The sequence below is a fragment of the Lissotriton helveticus genome, chromosome 3_1 (assembly GCF_964261635.1).
Source record: "Lissotriton helveticus chromosome 3_1, aLisHel1.1, whole genome shotgun sequence".
Classification (NCBI taxonomy): Eukaryota; Metazoa; Chordata; class Amphibia; order Caudata; family Salamandridae; genus Lissotriton; species Lissotriton helveticus.
The window spans coordinates 2,086,055,216-2,086,069,886 of NC_136061.1; the positions used below are offsets into that span (position 1 = coordinate 2,086,055,216).

Here is a 14,671-nt window from a genome sequence, read left to right on the forward strand (position 1 = left end):
GCACGGTGCAAAAGGGCCCCACGCAGATCGTGGAGATGCTGGGGGGCTGATCTTTGGTGCAAGGGCTGCTCGAGGTTCGGGCTTCTCAAACCCCAAAGCACAGCGTCGAGGGTGCCTCTGATGCTGCGCAGTCAGCGTTTTGGGGGTCTTTCAAGATGTCCGGTCCCACATCTCTCGGTGCCTCCACGGGTCCCTTCTTTGCAGGGACTGTGGATCGGGCGGTGAGAAGTCTGGGAGTCTGGGTCTTGTCAGGCTCTGGGCTCGGGCTCCGGTGGGAGGCGGTGGCAAAGCAGACGTCGAGTTGCTGGTTGGTGCCTGTGTTCACAGGGTGGTCACTCCTTGGCCACAAGGGAGATTCTCTTCCGTCTTCTGAGCAGCAGAATGTCGAAGTCCAGTCTTCTTCTGTATTTCAAGTTGATTCAGGATGATCTGAAGTCTCAGGACACAGCTCCCACTCTTATTCGAATCTGGGGGGCCGGATCACCTACTAGGTCCCTCCTCTGGGTGGAACCAGGAAGGGGAGTGGTTACACCCCCTTTCCTTTGTCCAGTTTCGCGCCAGGACTGGGGCAGGAAAGCCCCAGCACCGGTTTGAACTGGCCTATGCACGGGGACACCTTGTGTGCCCCAGGCATGTCTGATTCTATTCAGCCCTGTCCTACCCAATACACAAAATCCTGTCTGGGGTGGTGCTAGCACCTCCCAAGGCAGGAAACCCTTTGTCCAAGCTGCCCTCGCTGGAAGGACTCCCAGCAGCAGGAGGTCAGACTTGTGTCTGCGGTGGCAGCATCCATCTTGTGATGCTGAGGCTCTGTTTAACTTTAACCGGGGTTCAGGCTAGGTACATGTCGTGTCCCTCAAGGGTGGAATGCTACCCCCCTTGCCAGAACTGGCGAGGGGGTAGTATTCCAATTCGTATGACACCTTACTCGACATGTTTTGATAAAGCCAAACCCAAGATAGCATTTAACCGCGAGGATTATAATGCACTTAAGAGTATATGGTATGGCAGTATCATGAAACAGCTAAAGGATATGGTTCCGAAAGCTGCAGACAGGCTCAGCTCATGCCAGAGCACCATCTCACATATTTCCAAGCACTCTGCCTCTAGGATTGATGAGGCCTTCCATAGGAGTGGCTGATAGGAACATATGTGTCCATTTTAGGTTAGGTATAGGCATACTACACCTAAGTAAGGGGTGGTTACACCGACTTACCCCAGCTGAGTGATCAGCCAGTTGTGCCAAATATGGAGGCCAGGCCAGGGGTGGCACAATACATGCTGCAGCCCCAGGTAGGCCTTGGAAGCACCTACCCTGGGTACCTGGGTACACTGTTACAGGGGCCAATAAGGTGAACCAGTTCCAATGTCGTTATGCACCTAAAGTACATGGGTAACAATTTAGAGAGAGAACAGCAGGCTGTGGGTCTGATTAGCAGGCCCACAGCCACATTAAGTCATAAACCAGTGAAGCAAAAAGCAAAAATGTGGGGTGACCATAGGATAGCAGACCCTACTCTCCTACAATTACCACATCCTCCAAATTGTGGCACTATTTTTCCCAGAGAGCACCATTTCTCCAAGATTCATAATGGCTGATATTCCAGCAAGTAGAGAACAGATGGCTAAATACCCCCAGGATGGTTAATCTCCGTAGACTCCCCCTTGCATCTGCTCATTCCTTTCTTAATCCCACAATCTGGCTGGGCTCAAAAGAGGAGATTAATGAACTGACTTCTTCTACCTGTTTCTGCCTTTCATTGAAGAATATGGCTTACTACACTTCCCCCTGCTCTGGCATTTCTATATAACAGAACTCTGCCCTGCCAGAAGAGCTGGCATAGCTCCAGGGGCTATTTATCACCTCATCAAAGGAGGTTGGCTAATCCACTTAACTCTGACCAATCAGGACAGACCACTGGAAGGCTGACTTTTGACTAACAGACAAGGAAGTCTTATAACCTCTTGTCTGTACACTTTAGGAGAAATTGATCAATACCAAATTCTTGGATTTATCAATGCCATTCTAGGAGGTCTCTGAATGGCATTTTTATGATTCTCCTAGTGGGAATTATTAGTTAAAAACTTCTTGCCATATTAACCTATTTGCAATGGGAAAATGACGTGGGTCATTGTTCTTACCACAGGGCTCATAAAAATATCTTTTAGAAGAACACCAGGGGTGTGGGGTTCTGTAGATACAGGACCCCACACCCCTGGAACACCAAAGGGATAATTTAGGGGTTCTGAATATGTACAAATATTGCAGATCTTCACTCCAAAGTGCCCCGAGCATAAAAGCCAATTTTGTGAACCTCTTTATCACGCTGTGGGGAGTGAATGTACAATTTACCTCAACCCAGGACATGTGCAACTTATTTTATAAGGGTCCTCCTTATAGATACCTGATTCCCCAACCCTGCAACACCTAGTGGAGACCCTAGAGGTACTTAATATGCCCCAACATTGTAGTTTATCAATTTCTAAGTTCCATAAACACCAAAGATGAGTTTGGGCGCATCTTGCATTTTAACAGCAGTCCTGCAACACCGGACTGCTTTTAAACTGACCTCAGGCATCAGCAGTGCACACATGCAAGTGAAAAAAGGGCTGATGGCCTCTAAACTGCCATGCCCTATTTAAATACTAGGGACTTAAAGGTAGTTTCAAGCCCCTGCCCTAATATGTATTAGGGCCTTATAAGGGAGGTTGTGCCAAAGGATCACTGACATAATATCAAGGACCAAAATATACTATGGACAAAAAATCAACGCCAAAATATCGATGTACAAAATATCATCTCCCTATCTAGGGGCCCATTCCGATTCGGTAAAATCCCTTACAAATAGCCATACGGAGCATATTTCCCATGTGTATCGTACCCGTAAACGTCCCTGTACGTACGATGAAGTACGATTTGAACCCAAAGCAGATCTCCGTACGAATAGTACGAAAGACCATACGACTTAAAAATCCATACAAATCGAATTCGGAACACGCAGTAGGCGACGTCCATACGGATAGAAGCAGCATTTTCTGACCCAGCAAGTACGATTCATCTTGTCAACACTCTGTACAACTCTTTTTCTACGGAAGCTCAAAACATCCGGAAAAGCAGATTTCGACTCGAATCGCGTACAAAACGGACCCTCCCCCCCTCCGGGTACGGTGCTTACACCCCATGATTGCAGGGGTATGGTGCATATGGGAATGGTGGGTACACCCCATGATTGCAGGGGTACGGTGCGTATGTGATTGTGTAGCTCTCCGTACGAATCGCTCATATGCGAAGTTTTCCATACGAATCGTGTTCTAATTCCCCGGTCCGGATCGTACTTGTCGGGTCATACAGCATGTTTACGATTTGGACGGTTCACTGTGAGGGTCCGTGTCGTATGGATTTTCCCTTGCTTTTCGTACGGTTCGCAACGATTTGGTCGTATATATTTCAAATAAATCGTACTACGCGATTCGGACGGAATTGTACAAGTCTTACTGAAAGGGCTACGGATTCGATTCGGTCATACGATTGGTTTACCAAATCGGAATCGGCCCCCTACAGACAGGTAAGTACAAAAAATATCAAAGACAAAATATCGTTGGTTTAAAAATAGTTAGTAAAAATATTGAATTCGTAAAATATGTTAAAAGTAACATCAACTTAATTAAATAATCAATATAATTAAGTAAAACATACTTAAAATTATTTTTAAAAATACTAAAATTAATAAATAATATAGGTAAACTCTTAAAAAAAATGTACATCACTGTTGGCGGGAGGGTCAAATCTACTATTCCAACTCCAGCGAGTGGAACAGTAAGGAAAACGTTGGCTAGCGGAAGGGTAACATTTACTATTCCCACTCCAGCGAGTGGAACAGTAGGCAAAGCGTTACTTAATTACAATTAAATTACTTCTCACCCTTTTTCACTATAAACCTACAACCCGCTCCGACTAATAAAATAATACATTTAACATAATTATCAATTAATCAATTAATCAAAATTAATTACCAATGAATAAAAATAATTGCCAATTAATAATTAACAATAAATTAATATTCAATACCAATAAATAAATAAAAATATTTTCTTATTTACAATTAACTACTTCATTCCCTATTCCCCCATAAACCCACAACCCACCCGCTCCGAGCAATAAATTAATACAATTAACAAAATTATCAATTAATCAATGTATTACCAATTAATAAAAGTTAATTACCAATTATAATTAATTAACAATAAATTAGTAATCAATCCCAATAAATAAAAACAAATATTTTCTTAATTACAATTAAAATACTTCCCACCCTATTCCCCTATAAACCCACAACCCGCTACAAAACTAAAACACAAAATTAAATTAAAAATAATTAATAATTCCTAAAAATGTATATTTAATTTACTATAATTAAATTACTTCCCACCATATTCCCCTATAAACCCACAACCCGCTACGGTATTAAAGTACGCAAATATGAAATAACATAAAAATCATTACTTTAAAAAAATTAAACATACATTACAAAAATATTATACACCTTTAACACATATACTAACACTAAAAAAATCTATATTATAAAAAATCGATATATTTTAATGCCTATATTATGTACTTCGATATTTTGACAGTCGTTATCACTTACCTACATTTCAATATTATTAACCACTATATTATGTCTATTCGATATTATGTTCATTCTATATTTTGAATTCGATATTCTGTCTAGTTACCCATGCCAATCATAGGGGTACGGTACTCTAGTGTATGTACGTATTTTCACTGTATTCTCTGGTTGAAGCAGGACGCATCCAAGCCAGTCCAAGCCACAACAAGCATTGGCATATCCAATAGGTCTCGCCTTTGGGACTTTATAAGTGTTTAGCCATGCAACGGTTGATATTGCACCAAGGATATTGTGCTGAATAACTAAATACTTATAAGGTCCTAAAAGCGAGACCTATTGGCTATGCCAATGCTTGTTACTGTTAGTGTCTGAGGCCCTAGGATGCCATTTCATTCAAACTAAATAATGAAGTTATCCTTTGTTCTTTTCAAGGGTCATTTTAGAAAGCAATAATAGGGTCGCTTACATTTAAGCTTCGCCTTGTCAAGTGTTATATTGCTCATAGCCCATAATAATGGTGCTGTATAAACTGTTAAATAAATATCTTGTCTGCTGTTTCTGTTATTCCTTGTCCTGTAAGAGTATACATTTGAGTTTGTCAAGTACAGTTTTCAGTTTCATATGGATCAGGCCATGCCTCTAGTTACATAAGGCAAAACCCAGAGTGTCCACGGTTAAGATTCTTAGGCTACACCCATTTTAAAGCCTACCTCCTTCCACACACTTTGTTCATCCTACTGAATACTGCATTACTTTATTAGGTTTGATAGAGAAGCCCTAGCATGATTACACAAATGTGTTTGTGCTGCCTGTCTGAAAAATTAGCAGACTACTTTGTGTCTGCCAGCCCAGTACCTCAAGCACAGACAACTGTTTGCTGAAAAAATATAAAACGTTCTATAGCAGATTTCCTGTAGATCAGTTTGTCAAAACATGAATCTTCCTGCATTAACCTATGTGTGCTTGAAAAGAGCATACAAGTCTACATTTGTCAGACCGAAAGAAAATTATTATAAAACTTGGTGCAATTCAAATTATTTTTAGCTTTATTTATTGTACCACTACCTCCTTAATTCAAGGGTATGTAATTTATTTTAATCCATCAATTTAATTTTTTGCAAATTAGTTAAACACAATTTCAAAATATGATATTTACTGCATCATGATGCATTGTTTTTTTATGTTAATTTAATGCAACTTAACATAATTGTAGGAGGCTGGCCTAGTATACGGTGCACACTTATTTAAGTGAAGTACCTTGAACTAATTCAGACAACCCATATGGTGATTTTAGTGGTCTCAGACCAGGCTTAGTCCAGGAGGGTTAAGCAGCTTGTTTTACCAGAGGTTAAATGAAAAAGAACCACACACTGTAGTTGTAAAAATAGTTATATTTGTTATACACACTCACTAACACATTGTTATATCTATTACCCAGAGATATCAAGACAATAAACTCAATCATTCAAATGGAAACAGGTTAGTAAGCACAAATACACAGTGGCCTCCAGGGGGAGACCAAACCATATACTAAAGATGTGGAATTCGAACATGACTGAATTTGAGACTTGGACCAGAAGACTCAGAAGATCTGGGGACCCAAGGAACCATCCAAGGTAAGTACCCAGGAACCCCAGGGAGGCTGTGTGCAAAGTGGAAACACAGCTGTATACTCATTACAAGTCTATGGAAAAGTCGCGGTTGCAGTTTTGAAAAAGAAGGATCCTTCCCAGTGGGCCCTGAAGACACCCCATGGATGAAGGAAGGTTGGAGAGTCACCCCACCCATGGATACTCCAGGATCAGAATACCTACCCCAGGGTTAGCCAGGTGCATTGGTGCAAAGTAACATCAGAAACTGTTGTAGAACACAATGGAGGACTTCAGAAAATATGCCACTGGTTAAAAAGGTGAAAGATTCTGGTGAAATCCAAGTATGGATTTTTTAAGAGAGGCACCTGCAAGCAGAGGGGACAGAGTCTTTGCCACTTGGAAGTTACCAGGAGGCACAGAAGACCAATAACCACTGATGATGGAAGATGCAGGAGTGATGATGGAGACCTTGTCCCTGCAGTTGTGAGGAGCAGGCAATGCTGATGAAAACCATTCACGAGCTGTCCCACATCCCATGGGATGAGTGTCCGGCGGGAGCACCAACAAGCCTTGGTAGCGGTACCAGACATGGAAAACAAAAAAGGTGCAGTTTTGATACCAGCAAGATCTGAGGGACTCATCAAGTGCAGGAGAGTCAGATGAGGCTCCGAGCATGCAGGGAGTCAACTGATGCCAAAGAAGACCCTCTAGCGGACCCACAGACTGAAAGCGCAGACTTCGCAAGAGGACCTTGAGCAGATACAGGCCCATGGGGGCAGAGGATGTGGTGAGGATGAAGATCTTGGTAGTAGGATATGCTGTAAGCTTGATATTTTTGTCGCCGAAGATCTCTGGAGGACAGAACCAACAAGCCTTGGCAACGGCAAGTCGATGCATTGCACAGGGGTTCTATTCCAGTGGATCTGACCAGGGATACTGGCCTCAAACTTTCCTAGAAGACAGTGCAGGCCTCGATGGAGTTGTATAAACACCACCTGTGTTGCTGATCCTTTCGTAGTCTGTAGGACTTCAGGAGCAGCAGACCGGCTAGCTTCATTGCGATGCCTGCAGATGCAGGCGAGTGACTCCTTCACTCCAAGGGCGATTGCTTCGGGTGTCTTTGATGCCCACAGGCCTGGAGAAGAACCTGGATAAAGCAGAGGTACAGATTATCTAGAAGACAGGTAGGAAAACCAGACCAGGAGCAGCAGGACTACTCCCTGATGCAGTCTTGGATCCAGGCGAAGTCCAATTAAGTCCAAGGTGTCCAAACAGTTGAAGTTGAAGTGGTTTCGGATTTGAATCTTGTCAAACAACAAATGTGAAGAGCCACTCCCTGGTAAGCCCTTAGGTACCCTAGGTAAAGGGTTGCGACGATTCAAGGATCCCTCCCAGTGGAAGGGCTGGACAGAGGGGTGGATCCTCCCATGGTCTTTGACCAGTTTCTCGCTAGAGTGTGAGCCAATGGCTCCCTGAACTGGCTCAAACTGGAGTGTGCAAGGAGGGCACCAAATGTGCCCTTCAAAGCAGTCGGGTGGTGCTGGCAAGCGCCCTCACCCCAGCCCAGCATACTAAGTCCTGTCTGGGAGGTGGTCACACCTCCCTGTGAAGGAAACCTATTGTTCTACCTTCTCCTACATGAGTTCAGCTCAGCAGCAGGAGGCCAGTATCATGCATGTGGTTGCCAGCAACACTAGCTTACTGTTAGACCCTAGAAGGCTGGTACCTGGAATACAGGGGGTACCCTAGGGGAACCCCCAGGACATGGGGTCGAACACTGGAATCATTGTTGAGGTAGGATTACAACATGTTTGATACCAAACAAGATAAGTTTCAGTGCACTCAATATATAGTTAGACATCTCATATTGGTCTTGATGTTCACTATATGTACTAAATGGCTGACTTCTTTTACAAAGCCTGGAGAATCAACTCTGGGGTTTGTAGAGGGGCCCTGTTCATGCAGAGGCACTCTCACACTTGTAACCAAGCACCCTGCCCTCAGTAGTGAAGAGTCTGTCATAGGGGTGAATTATGTTTTTTAAGTGCAGTGACCTCAAACATAAGGAAACTTATATCTGTTGTAAATGGTGCTAGCACCAATGTATACAGGCTGTAATGGCAGGCCTTTGGTCATAGTTTGAGCTGTCTCTAAGGGATGTTATAATACATGCTGCAGCCCATTGGAGACCACTAGTGTACCTATGCCTTGGATACCGTAGTATCATATATTAGGGACTTACCTGGGTACACCAGTAGCCAATTGGGAAGGTATTAAAGTACTTACCACTGTCAAATTCAGGGAGGAAGCAGAGTGACTGGAGTCCTGATTAGCATGATCCCCATCAGACTAATCAGAAAATAGAATAAACCAGCAAAAATTGGGGGTTACCATGAAAGCAGATCCCACTTGCCCACCATATTTTAACTCATTTTGTTATCTGCTAAATTTGCCAAAGTCGTATTAATTCTTACTTTAACTCATCCATGTTTAATTCATTTAAACCCTTTGAAACTAAATATGAATCTGTTGTGTTTCTATCTAGGACCCTAATTCGATATTCCCGATTTATGCCCTTATATGGTTATAATAAATAATATCCTTATAAAGGCATAAGAATCATATCCATATTTAGTAATAGCCAATGCAGTCCAAATATACGGCAAGGCTACTCCCCTAGACTCCTAGAAAGTACAACACGTTCTTTAAACAAACCAAGCCTCCAGCAGCCCGGGAATTCCCCCTGCTTTTGTTTTGATTTACACAAGAACTCCTGGAGTCCAGAAAGAACTATTAGTTCTTAGTGATGTCTCATGTCCAACCTTACGTCAAACCCGGCACCTTTCAGGTATAAATATACCAACGTTGCCTTAAGCAAACACACGGTGGTTTGGAGCAGAGCGGCTATCTACTTACCCGAAGCCCAGCTGATGCGAGAGCCGAAGGAAGCCGCCCCTCCCTTTTGACGCACTGGAAAAAACGCTGTCTTTTCCTCCAGCCGAGAAAATTCCAGCTCCGGTGTTTCCAGTCACCCTTGCGGGTTGCTGGGAGATCGAGTCCTGAGAGAGAGAGATACAAGACCTCCTTCATTCTAGAACCAAGGTACGGAGCTGACTAAATCCTTAAGAGAATTCTTGATTCAGATTCCTTGGCAAAAAACCAACTTAACTTAAACTGCAACTTACTTACTCCTTCCCACGTATTAGGCTTAGGTCAGGTACACCGGGGTAGGCGTATCTTAGAAGCACCAGTTGAGTACGTTAGTCAATATTTTTATGAATGTATATATTTTATCCATTTTAAAGTATCATATGGCTAAGAAACCATATCAATGCTTTTACAGTATTATTTCATAATACTACTATTACTGTACGCACTTTACTTCATGATAAGTATTGCAATTGTGGCAATTCACTTCTCTTGCATGAGAAAGAAGACTGCTCAATAAATAACACCTTTTATTGAAAACGCCCATCTCTCTATTTCTCTGCACTCTGGTGAAACTAAGTACGCACGATTGACTGAGTGAAATAACTGTCTATTGTTTTCACACGACTCTAGAGATACACTCTTTATTCTGAGGGAGCAAAGTTGTCATGTTTATGCGGTTGTCAGAAACTAATCCCTTCTTGTCTAAATCAAGAGAGTTAACTCTTTCCTGAACATTCGAGAAAGTTTCTAGTGACCTCTGAGCTAGCTGGCAAAAACTAATTAAGTCTAATATAGTCAGTAGAGACCTAGATGACCTCAGTCCTACGTCTACACTGCTGTTTATATTATTCCAATGCGCAGAGCCTATTGGGAATATAGGAACTACACTACAAATCAATTAAGTACAAAATGCAGTAAAATAATATTCAGTAACCATATGGGGCCATATGTAGGTAAATTGCATTTACCGAATCGTAAATACCGTATTTTACCGATTCGGTATTTACAATTCGGTAAATGCAATGTAGGTAATTATTCCTTAACAATTACCGAATCGGTAAGAATCGGTAATTACCGATTCGGTAATTACAGAATCGGTATTTGCCATTGATTCCTATGGGCCTTGAAGCCCATAGGATTCAATAGCAAATACCCAATCGGTAATCACTTTGACACCCTGTTGCACCCCTGTTTCTGACTTTTATGCCATGTGACACACATACATGCCCTTAGGGCATGTCTGTGTGCCACATGGCACAGGTGTACATGCACATATGTGCATGTACACAGAAATTCGTTATTTACCATGCCATAATATTTCATGGTAAATAACGAATTCCTAAGGGCCTGTGGCACTGTTTCCAGTGCCACCTACATCCCATATTACCGATTCTGTACATTTACCGAATCAGTAATTTACAGATTCGGTAAATTTACCGATTCGGTAAATATACAGAATCGGTAATATTTTAGCCACCTACATCAGAAAATCAAAATACCGGTCGGTAACGGCCGAAATCGGCCGTTACCGACCGGTATTTGGCCACCTACATATGGCCCATGCTCGGTGGCTAGCGCTATCCGCACAAAAGAACTCTTCAGCATCGTCATAGAATTCTCCTGCCAGCCTACCACCAAGAACACAATTCTCCCTTCCCAAGCCCTCTGCGACACATTCTTGGAGTACGGAATTGAGAAATACCAAATTTGGACAGCAGTTTATGTTTAATTCTAGCCGCACATGAGGGTCTAGCATCTGCACACGCGGGGGTGGTGGCTACGATTACATTATTGTAGCAACACTGCCAGGTCACTGTAAACAGGCCAAAGACTTTGTTCTTAAATGCGACATCTGCCAGCAGATGAAAGATTCCATAGCGACACATCCACCACAGACACCTTTATGCATTTCAAAAAAGCCTCTGTGTTTATCTGGACCATTGTGGCCCTTTCTCATCAGATGGGGCTTAAAGGTATATTTTGGCTTCAGTAGATTCCTGCTTCTGATTCCTATGGTTATGGCCACAGCGGTCAGCTGATGCCCAAACTATTATAAAAGATCTGCAAATCTTTATCGGGATATGCACGGTTGGCACATTCCATTCCAACTAAAGTTCGACTTTGCCTGAAAGGACTGCAGTGCCTGGAGACCCTCACGGGTGAGCAGCTTGCTTGACAAGTCCCTGATTTATTGATTCATTGATTGATTGACAAACATGATATGGGAAGTTTGGCTGTGACCCTGCAGTAATCCTCCCTATACCATCATGAGGAAAACGTTGGTCATAGAGAGAAATAAAATGGACTTGAAGCAGTCTTTAACAGCTAGGCACTAGCCTCAGGTCACAGTTAGGTCCATCATCCTCATGGGGTCAGAGGGCATTGAACGATCTGCCTAGAAAATCCCTGTGTGGTAAGACTCCTATGATGTCCTGTCTGGGGTTAAAATGTGGTTCCCAGACCTCGACTGTCCCAACACAGTGGCGGCTGAAACACCATTTGACCTAAATTAAAGTTTTACAGCAACTAAATAGCTTCTGGAATGAACAAAGCAATGCCTAAGTGAAATGCATAGCCACTGGTGAAGTGAAGGAAGTGTTGGCAGCTCCTAGGTGGATCCCAATCATTGGGTATCTTGTCATGGAGAAAATAGTGGACATAAAATAATTCAGGCCATACTACAGAGCCCCTGCACCTGCCCTGGCCATTTAAGGTACTAGAACTGTACTTCTTACACCTCTTGCAGGCTGCAGAAGCAAGAGACGCATCTCCGTTGATCTGCTCAAACAACACTATGCCGCCGATTCTCAACAGTAGGCCACATGGGTTCCTGGGTAATTACCTGTCTCCTCTCTCTACCATACAGAAAGTTCCAATTGGAAACTTTAATAACAAATGAAGCCTTCTCTCCTCAGTGGGGAATAGGAGTAACCAACAATAAAGTAGCACTTTTACCTGCTATATCACCAACTACAATTCAATTGACGTGTACGGAATCCTGACATGAATGATGTTTGCATCAACGTACCACAGATCAGATCGAGTCATCACTCAGTTCTACACAACCTGTCAAACTACCAAAAACAGATCGAATTGTCTGTGGCTACAACATCAACTTCGATGCCGTCTTTTCTCAGTCATCTGATCCACCAACACCTCCACCTTCACCTTTATAAATAAGACTGTATGTTTTCTATCTTTGGCTGAAAAAGACATGCTTTGCTCCTCTATGTTTACAACTTTGGATTACAATTGCGTTACTTGGATTTCGATTGGTTTTGTGGCAATCTTTTTCTTGCCTCAGAAAAGACACTATCTTCCAGAACCCTCTGCTGTTTAATTGGTTAACTTGTTTGTAACATCACATTCTTCATCACACAAAGTACAAATAGACCTTTCCCTGCTGAAGATTTCAGTTGTTTCAGTTCCTGTTGGGATTATTTGGGATAAGGTATCATATGATGGCTGTGGCCCTACAAAACTCTTGTAAATACCATATGTAGTCTGTATTTCTTAAAATGATATTATCACCCCTAGTACTGTCTCTGATGATTGGGACATTGATACAGTGTATGAAATGCTAGAAGTATTTGAGCATTCAACTGTTTTTTCTTCTGATGAACTGCATGAAAGGACCACCAATTATGATGAAATGTTCTGTTTTCAGCATACCACACAATGCCACATTTGCACATTTTGAAAACTACTAGCAGTTTACAAACTACACAGAGGAAACATTAGGCACCATGCTGTGCAATGGCACCTACAATTTGTCAGATACCAATTGGAAGAGATGGCTGGTGTGGCCGTTAGATATTAATGGATGTCGGAAAAGATTCCTGGGTAACACCAAGGGTTTCAAGATCAGCAGGTCTGACCTGCATTACGTGCAGACAGAGCTCTCGGGTGGTTGTGACTTGATTGACTAAAATCCTCGACATTGTCTCAGATGAAACAACACTTGTCCCTTGTTTGTGATGACTTGGAACTACAGAGCCTCTTGCTAGGTCCTCAAAGATCATGTATAAAATGTTTCTTGTATGCAAGTATAATGAAGTGTTAAAAGTTTCTCAGCAGGAAGCTTCTGAAAGACTGCAAAGGATTGTCAGGGCTAATTTAGAAAAGCCTCTAGCAGTGGTTGGCAATGGTATGACAACCTTGTCCTGTAGAATGTACTCCCTGGGTAACATAGTGTGATCTGCAATAGACCTTATACAATATGATGTATCTGCCCTACAAAATGAGCAACCACAACTCTGATCGATGATGCTATTGAGTTGGACACTTCAGACACTTCGTTCTGGTCACATCCCATGGCATCTTATTGATGGCACAAGTCTGTTTTCACCATACCACCTTACGAAACTGCAAATTTTCATGGCACGCAAAGATGCAAAATACACTATGTTACATATAGAGAGGTTATATATATATATATATATATATATATATATGTCATTGTTTATCCTTTTCACTGTTGTCATGCTGCTAATCCCACTTATCTACTACTGTCTATTAATAATTGCAGTGCACACATTTTAAACTAGAATAACAATGGTTCAATAAATATTGAAATGCTTCTTTATGTATTTCTTGTGTATGTCTCTGGATATGCGCGAGTGACTGAGTGAAAAAGTCCGAGATCTGTTACCACGATTCCTGGGGAGTCAGGGGTTTCATGTTCTGAGGTTGTTCACTCTTTTTGTTACAATTTCAGTTTTAGGGGTACTTATGGGGGTACTGAGAGCTAGCAGGACAATAGGCCATCATATCCTGAGGGGTTGCATGGGATCAGTCTTGTCACCATACCAATGTTTATGTTGTCCAACTGAGAAAGTGGAAATAGTACAACAAAAGTAAGGCTGGAAGATCACCATCACCACTCCAGGTCGAGTTGCCAGAACCATGCTCTGTAATTTGAAGGGGTACACCAAAGTCCACAATGCAAGAGAGGCAGCGGTGAGAGTACAGATAAGAGTTAGTCTGTAGTTAAGAATCCAATGCTTACCTTAGAAAGGTGATACATATCATCATCACAGTCTTGTATTTTATCATATAGTTTAAATTATGTTATCCCAGTGCTGTTTATGTTTTAAGCTAATCTTTTTAAATCCTGCATTGCTGATAGAGAAAGGACATAGTGCATGGAAATTTGACATTTTTTTTATGCATTCTGTGTTTACCTCAGGAAAGTAACTTACTTATGTTTGGCATATTTGACAGCGCAACAAATTGTGGCCTATAGATCAAAGTGATATTGAAAGTAGCCTTCATCTCTGGCTCGTCAAAGCAAGGGAAGGCCTTCCTGGCATAGGTTGCTTCCATCTGTGTAGTTGCAATGATCCTGAAATGAAACCGAGCTGAAAGTTAATTAAAGCCCCTTTTTTGGAATTTCACATCCAATGAACTGTACATAGCCATCACATTCAATCTAAGAAATTTGTATCCGTCTCATATAATATAAAATTCTGCAATTTGTATTACAATCACATGCATAAAACATATGTCCCATGATCT

At 42.1% G+C, this 14,671-nt stretch overlaps 1 protein-coding gene across 1 annotated transcript in view; it reads right to left on the reverse strand.

Annotated features, from left to right (window-relative positions):
• LOC144824120 (aminopeptidase N-like) overlaps positions 1–14,671 on the reverse strand; it is a 241,364-nt gene that overhangs the window by 192,683 nt on the left and 34,010 nt on the right. The window contains exon 2 of the mRNA XM_078683232.1: positions 14,356–14,498. Within this exon, the coding sequence (XP_078539358.1) occupies positions 14,356–14,498 (143 nt within the window). The remainder of the gene's footprint in view (positions 1–14,355; positions 14,499–14,671) is intronic.